At 42.9% G+C, this 8,617-nt stretch overlaps 1 protein-coding gene across 4 annotated transcripts in view; it reads left to right on the forward strand.

Annotated features, from left to right (window-relative positions):
- The window catches only part of CDC14B (cell division cycle 14B), a 36,939-nt gene extending 32,820 nt beyond the window's left edge, over positions 1-4,119 (forward strand). For 3 of the 4 annotated variants that reach the window (XM_044286590.1, XM_044286589.1, XM_044286591.1), the window contains one exon: positions 1,770-4,119. Coding sequence is in view for 3 of the 4 variants with exons in the window: in XM_044286589.1 (XP_044142524.1) it covers positions 1,770-1,806 (37 nt within the window). In the remaining variant the exon portion in view is untranslated. Of the gene's footprint in view, positions 1-1,376; positions 1,437-1,769 lie in introns of all 4 variants that reach the window. The other variant, XM_044286588.1, reaches the window with a different exon arrangement.
- Positions 4,120-8,617: the final 4,498 nt, after the last annotated feature.

Here is an 8,617-nt window from a genome sequence, read left to right on the forward strand (position 1 = left end):
TCGCAGGTACATGTCCCCTAAATGTAAACAAAAAAAAATTAATCAAATTTATAAAAAAAAAATGAAAAATTTAACCTAATTGGTATTACCACTCCACAGAAACCTGATCTATTAACCCCTAAGGATGGCCAGGTTTAAACATGGTGCCAACTCAGGAGCTTGAGAAGGGGTAAAACCCTGGAAACGCTGTGCTCCAAGGGCCTGAACAGCTCCCTCAGGCCCTTTTGAAAGATGCAAGAACTTCCAAAGTTATGTTCCCAGGGAGCCCTGCTTGTGCCGGGTTGTCTCGCATAGGCTACAATGGAAAGTTATTGTGGTGTATGGAAGAAGTGCTCAAATGATCACAAATTTAGATCACCCCCATTTTTCCTTATTAAAAATAAAAAAATAACGATCATAGGCATCGCCGCGTTCAAAATGTCTAGACTATTAAACTTTTTAAACATATTTTATGCATATCACCTGTGCATTAAACAAGCCCTCATATGGTTATATCAATGAAAAAATTTAAGTTAATTCTGGCTTTTGAAATGTGGAGATTAAGAAACCCAAAATGCAATCGGTGTGTTCTGTAGCAGGAGGAGCTGAGCAGATAGGGTGCTAGAGCTTTACTGTGCTGTTGGTGCTTTTGAAGGCAGTGGCAGGGGATTTGATGAGAAGTGGATTACTATTCATCCATTTACCAGATATAAACCTACCAGCAGAAATCTATTAGGCACACTAGTGAACATTAGAATGCAGAGCATGCTTTATGATATCTATGCTCAGATATAATCAAACTTGTAGCCTAATAGCTGTTGAAAGGAACGGGGATAACCTTATGTAATCTGTATCCCATCTGTATGTGAATATTGATCCGTTTGACTTTGAATCCAGGTCTTCATGGCAATGCTGTACCTCACAGAAATGATTTAAAAAAAAATAATCATTAGAATCTTTACATGGAGAGAAAATATTAGAAAAACATTCTTAATGTATACTAAAGGGTCCTTGTGGCAGGCCTTCTTTAGGGTGCAGCGACCACAGCTGTGATCACAGGGGCATCCAAGTGTAGCAGCGATTCCCTTAGAAATGAATGGGATTGCATTTGTGCTGCGAGATATGTGCTACTCGTGCTGCAACCCCATTCATTTCTATGGGATCACTGCCACGCTGCGATGCCTCTGCAATCCTGGCCACAACAGCATCTCCATGTGGCCGTATCCATAAACGGCTCCCAGAGCAGAGTAAGAAATGTGCAGGGAATAGAAGCGTTGGTTACTGGGTAGGATTGTGCCTCATGTCTTTGCCTTTAATCATTCCTCTTCCTGTTCCTCTAACATGCGCCCTCTTGCTTGTTTCATTACTTGTTACCATTCTCTCTACTTTCCCCACAGCGTGATTCCTGAGCGGAAGAAAAGGATTGCTTTGCACCAAATGCGCTTAATGAAATTATGGTACTCTCCGGGCTCTGCTGCTCTTTGCCTGCAAGCTGTGCTTGACCAGCTCTTTCATTCTTATTAAAGCAAGCTGTCGTATCGCTTTACCGCTAATCTAGCACTCCTTGATTAGATCCATGGCTTGGCTGCTTTCATTTGATATTTGTTTGCTTCACCAGTGTGTTGGTTTGGGGTGTGTGTGTGGTTTTACTTATGTTTGCTTTGTGTATGTGAAGTCACAGATACTTTTTATTTTTTTTGTTTTTTTATTTTTTCATGTGTGCATATACTTGCCAGCCTTTGAGTTTAAACAGTTCTGATTTTTATTATTATTTTATTATCATTTAACAGCCACACAGTCCCGCGGACTCGGACGGTGTTGCGGTAAATAAATCGTCATTGGCTGGAACAGAAGATTGCCTTTTCAGAAGGATATAAAGAAATATGGAGAAGAATATGGACTTCTCGAAGAAAATGAAACCACAATCTGCCTTCCAAAAAAAAAGAAACCAGATCTTAAATTATGTTCTTCCATTTTGCCTCCTCATCATCCGGAGAAGGAAGAAACCAGATTAGTGGTTTAAAACACTGTAAATTATACATTTGGTACCCATTTTCTGTGGCAGTCCCATGCATGCAGCAGATGATGTGGCATGTACACCGTGATGGCAATCATTTCATGAGAACTGAGCACTTCCAGGTGCTGTAGGACATCTCCGTAAGAATTCGTGCAGCACATTCCATTGTCTTTTCAGCCAACCAATGATGAATCTCCTTGTTTTAAAAGGAGACTTTCCATATCTGTTATCTGTTTTGTGTGAATGTGTGTATATCTGATGTATAACTCGCAATACCAAAGGGTTTCTCAGAATCGCTGTGGAAGACAGAAGATGGCTGGGCCAGGTCTCCTTACAGGAATTCCAATTAACTGGAAACTTTTAGTTCATGTACAGTTTGAAATTCTGAGCTAGTCTTCAAAGAATGAGGATCTTTTTAAAGAGAGACAGAAGTTTTTATTCTTCCAGACGGATGTTTTTTTTGTTTTTTTTTCAGCCAGCTTTACCCTTTTATGGGGAAAGTAATGTCCAAAATGAAGTTTCAAAGGTTTTTGAACTGCAAATTGTAAAATATGTTAATGTTTGGGTTTTTTTTTTTGGATTTATTTTTACATTATGACTTTTACTTCTGTGGCATGAGTCTAAGACAACTATGCTTCAGATATGTGAGCTTTTAGAAAGAATTACACTGTATGGATTCCAGTGAGTGTTGTCCCTTTATATCTAATCAGAAGGTCTGAACACAATAACATTTTGTTCAGTCTCGTACAACTTTCCAAACCTACACAAATACAAAATTCCGTCCCTGAGAACGCTATCGTTAGAGGGGCAGTCCCTATTATTCAGATGCAGTTTTGCATCCATATTGCAGAGGCAACCTCAGGATCTGGGTGTTAAACTAACAATATGGATACAGTAATGACCATGTAGAACAGCTTTGTGAAACAGCCTACAGGCCCTTATACACATTAGTGTATTGTCAGCCGAGAACGACAGGTTTGGCTGACAGTCTAATGTGAGTGGGGAGCTCTCAACTGTTCCCCCGATAAATGATGTTGGGTAGAGAAGTGAATATTTTTCACCCAATCCTTTTTGTTCTCCCTGAAGGTAAACCATTGCCAAAAGTATCTGGCAGCAGGCTTCTCTCCCCATTGAATACACATTCAGCCAAGCCAACTGTTTATGGGGGAGCTGGGAGGAATGGCCGAATGATCATTCTGCCAAAAGCTAATGAATGTGTATGGCCCACTTGTATATTGATCCATGTATACATCACCTGTACGTAGAAATGATGGTATGTGTAGTTGTCTCTACAGTGCAATTTGCTGCCGATTTAGCGCCAGTCCTTAAAATCTTGATTCAGGGACCACATTTTTACACTGTGTAGATTGAGCAGTTCTTAAACATTTGAGGGAAGATTTTTACACTGGTCTCTGAAATCTCCTGCACTGCCGGAGGGTACAACTAATTTATGATGAGGCACAGGCTGTAGATTTCTGTCTTAATTTGCACCTGAACATAGGTGCAAATGGAGGACTCGCTGGCCGCGCCGACTTCCCACCCTCTCCACGTCCCCTTTTTCAGAAAGTGGCAAAGGGCTGCGCAGAAACGCCACTTGCAACAAAATTTGTCACCAGCGGCATTTATAAAGTCGCAAACACAAATTCTATGCCAAAAAGGTATAGGGATTAGAGAAGTCTCACCCTCTGTGTTCGAAAAGATAAGCACTAAGGCCTCATGCACACGGCCGTGTTCCGCAGCCGAGAGCGGACCGTGGAAACCCGCCTGGGATTCCTGCTGACAGCATGAGTGCATGGCATCATTGGTTGCTATGACGCCGTGCACTTTATGCAGCCGCTGCTGTACAGTAATACACGGCCGTGTGCATGAGGCCAAAGGGTGAGATTTATAATCTTCCTGGCGCCTGAAAAGTTGCAAACGTGTCATAAATTAAGTGCATCCGCCAGCATAACAGGGGATATCCAGAGCGGTGCAGAAAGCGCTGGCCTTGCCCCTTGATAATAAATCCATAAAACTTCTTCTTTAATACCAAGGGCTCTTTAACACGAGCGGATGCCGTGCAGGTAATCCGCTGCGGGAAAGACAGCCAAGCCCCACTCCGGACAGCAGAGACATGACTGATAATGCTCCGTGCCTCTCTGATCTTTTTACTACAAAATCAGTGAGATAAAGTTGTCACCGTGATTTTGTAGTAAAAAGGTCACAGAGAGGGCCGGAGCATTATCAGTCATGTTACTGCTCCATGTCTCTGCTGTCCAGAGTGCGGCTTGGCGGTCTTACATGCAGCGGATTCCACGCATGGCATCTGCTCGTGTGAAAGAGCCCTAATTCTGCATTGACTAAAGCATTTTATGTATAACTTCTATTTTAGACAATGCCTAATATTGACACACTCTTACTATTCTCCTCTTACGTTTTAGGGCTAATGCACACTAACATTATTATAATTTTTTTCTTTTTTCACATCCGACCCACATTTTATGCGGGTCGGATGCAGACCCATTCACTTCAATTCACTGTGCTTTCCTTCCTGCATTTTGATGCACTCCTATAGACTGTGTGTATTTAGAAACCATTACACACAAAACTAAGACATGCTGTGGATCTCAAATACTGACGTAAACTATACACCCATGTGAATAGCTCTATTTATTAACATTAGCAGCGGAGTCTGGGCCATATACGGCTTGCAAATGTGCTCATGTCAAAGAGGCTGAAGAGTTTCTACAGGAAGAACATGGCTGTTTAAAGGGCGTCTGTCACCTCCATATGGCCATATACAGCGCCTACATGGCTCTGTAGCACACCTACACAGGATTGTAACGGTACCTTTTGTCTTTAGACTTGCACCAGCAGGAAAAATGGAGTTAAATTTATATGCAAATGAGCACCCGCAAGTGCCCAGGGGCGGCGTTCAGTGTGTAGGTGCCCAGGCTGCTCTGCCTTCTTTTCACTTTGCTCCTCCACAGCCTCTGCCTTTGCCCTATCGATGAGGCAAGAAACTTGGAGGGTGGGCAAAGGCAGAAGCTGGGGAGGAGTACAGTGAAAAGAAGGCAGAGCAGCCTGGGCACCTACACACTGAACGCCGCCCCTGGGCACTTGCGGGTGCTCATTTGCATATGAATTAAACTCCATTTTTTTCTGCTGGTGCAAGTCTAAAGACAAAAGGTACCGTTACAATCCTGTATAGGTGTGCTACAGAGCCATGTAAGCACTGCATATGGCCATATGGAGGTGACAGACTCCCTTTAACTCTCTAAAGATGTCCCTGTCACAACTAGCTATTTTGGCATTATGTAGTAAAAAAGCTCCTTTATTACCTGAGTCGGGTGCATGCACAAGCTAGACCACTGTCCTCAGTTTCATCTGCACAATGTGAATGTGACCAAAGCTGCCAGACTCCTCTCCTGGATGGCTTCTTTTACTGCATAAAGCTACAAAGGCTGGTTTTCACAGGGACATTTTTGAAAGCTAAACCTGAACTGTGTAAGGATATGCTGGTGGCTTAGTATCCCCAAAACTAGTGACAAGGTCTCTTTAAGGGGAACCCATAATGTATCTGCAGGTTATAGAGCAGGAGCAGCTGAGTGTGTGTGTGTGTGTGTGTGTGTATATATATATATATATATATATATATATATATATATATATATATATATATATATATATATATATATATATATATATATATATATATATATATAATTAGTTTTATGGAAAAAGATTCAGTATAACTTGTATGTTGTTCATTTTACATCTCTGCTCTTTCTATCCACTGGGTGATTCTGAAAGCTATAGTAGTAGGCACCCTTATACAGTTGTCAATCAATCACTGACGTATAGAAAAAGCAGAGGTTTAAATGAATAAAATAGAAGATGTGCTAAGTCTTCTCCCTATCAATCTGCTCAGCTTCTCCTGCTCTATAACTTGCTGCCTGCAGATATGTTTGGGAGGTTGCCTTCAAGAGATAAGTAACCATAATTAATATAGTATACTTTTTATTACATCGGTTCCCTTTTTCTGGCTCACTTTACATTCATGTTTAATGTGATGATAGAAGTATAAGCTCAGCTACTTTATTCAGCCCCACATCATGGTTAAAGGGGCATTACCATGTCAGTTATTTATGGCTTGTCTACAGGATACTCCATAACTGTCTGATAGATGTGGTCCAGCCTCTGGAACCCCATCTAGAACAAGCTCCCTTGACCTTCTTCTGCCTGGATGTTGCAGCAAGAGATTATGGAAATGTCTTAGTAGGCCAAGCTTGTACCCTTTCACTTCTGTTCCATAGTCCTGACCACCTCTGGCTGCTGTCTCCATGTAAGAAGGTCAGTGTGACCTGTCCTCAGATGGGAATACCCCAGTAAGTGTAATATTGGCAGTGTGACCAAGGAATCTGATCTAGCCAGGTCATTTACTGTTGTGTACGATAGTGTACATTTCCAGCATGGGCTTTGAGCATGTTGTAAACTGAAATAGCCAAAATAGTGCTGTATTGCTGATGAATGAATACCAGATCACTGCTTTTAGTTTTCATTGTTGGTTTATAATGCAAAATTAGCTAGGGCTGTATGACCTATGTGCATAACGATGACTGTAGAACATGTTCTCAAGTGCAGTGGTACTAGAAGAGTAGTCCCATGCAACTTTAATACAAAGGAAAAAGCCTTCAACTATGTGAGCACGTGTCATTAGAACCCACAAGCTTGATGGGATATCCCTTACATGGGCGTCGTGTTCATCATGTTATAGGTGGCACCTTTAGGCTAGGTCTACACTACGACATTTAGATAGGGCACAACTACCAGTGTTGTGCTACAATTTTTATAATGGCAGTCTATGGTGTCGCACTGCAACATGCTGCGACTGCGACGCAACAGTCGCAGAAAAATCCATCTCGAATGGATTTTCTGCGACCGTTGCGTCGCAGTCGCAACATGTTGCAGTGTGACACCATAGACTGCCATTATAAAAATTGTCGCGCGACATTAGTGCAACAAAATGATGCGCGACAAATGTCGTCGTGTAGACCTAGCCTTACATGGGGGAATGCTCCTTCCTGATAACGGCCCAATCATCGACCCATGTAAAGGGGCTTATCTCGAATGAAAAAAGTTTCATACAAACTTTGTAGGACTCCTGAACAGGTAACGAAGCCCTCCCACAAAATGTGTTATTCTCTTGCTACATGATGTGAATTGTAGGGAGGGTAATCTTTCAACCAGATGCTGTAGTGCAGGGGCCGGCAACCTTTTTCGGAATGAGTGCCAATAAAAAATAAAATAAATCAAAGTTGAAGCGCTGGGCAATACAGGAAAGTCATATAATACAAACTGTATGTGACATAAACCAAACTATCCGTTTAACTTACATTCAGTGTGATCCCTGACTGAGATTTGGTTCACACAAGGAGACTTTGAGCTAGACACGGGCCTCTCTGCAGTAAGCCTGCTTCGTCAGGGGCAGAGGATGGCATTCATGTGCGAGATCTGTTCACATAGATATGCCAACCCAAGGCTGGCATGCAAATGCAATCTAATTCAAACAGTCAAGTTTCTCTAGAAGTGATTTCTAACACATGAAAAGGGACTGTGGGGGAGAGTTATCAAAACCGGTGTAAAGGAAAACTGGCTTAGTTGCCCATAGCAACCAGTTTTCAGAGCTCCTTTATAAAATGAAAGGAGGAATATGAATAGTTGCTATGGGCAACTAAGCCAGTTTTCCTTTACACCAGTTTTGATGAATCGCTCCATGCGTTTTCTTTTGGATGTTTCAAGCGATGTATATAGCTTTTCACTGCTCTTTTGAATCCACCTAAGGGACAATATATGGGGGACCCTGCACAACCATGCACTTACTGACAGTGGTTGGGAGGACAGCACTCACTCGCTCATTCACCACTGTCAGTAAGTGCATGGTTGGTGGAGTGCTCCCCCCTCTACTGGCGTCCAATCCCCCAGCAATCCAACAGGTTCACCATTATACCCCCACCAATCACATGGAGACTAACCATCCTCCCCCACCACCCCAAAATAGTAAAAAGCTTGCTCCCCATCTTCCCACATTGCTCAATAGCAGGCATGCCATACTCTTCTCCGCCACCCCCCCCCCCCCCCCCCCCCCAGTTGTCACAAGTTTGCTCCCCATTGTTCCACCATCCTCCCCTCACCCCCAAATTTGTCACCATGCTCATTTACCTTATCCCCCAAGCTCACCAGCTTCTTAATATGCCTGCTCCACCCAAGGCGACAGATTCAGATAGCAGCAGCTCTGCTCAGCCAGCCATGAGGTAGCAGCAGAATGCATTTGGGTGGCTGGCACGGACAAAAGCGCGAGGGGCAGTCCTAGGAGACGTGCCCTGCATGGTGCGCCTCACATTTCTTCGTTTATTAAAGGCACAGTGCGGTGTATATATAAAACTCAGTTTTTGCCCTTGGTGAACATCCAGACAAAAAGACAAAGGTACCATTTGACTGATCTATAGTTATGCTACAGTGCTATGTAGGTGGTCTATAAGGGCAAATTGTGGTGACAGACTCCCTTTAAGGCCCCTTTCACATGGGCGAGTATTCCGCGCGGATGCGATGCGTGAGTTGAACGCATTGCACCCGCACTGA

This window comes from Bufo gargarizans, chromosome 3, assembly GCF_014858855.1.
Source record: "Bufo gargarizans isolate SCDJY-AF-19 chromosome 3, ASM1485885v1, whole genome shotgun sequence".
Taxonomy (NCBI): domain Eukaryota; kingdom Metazoa; phylum Chordata; class Amphibia; order Anura; family Bufonidae; genus Bufo; species Bufo gargarizans.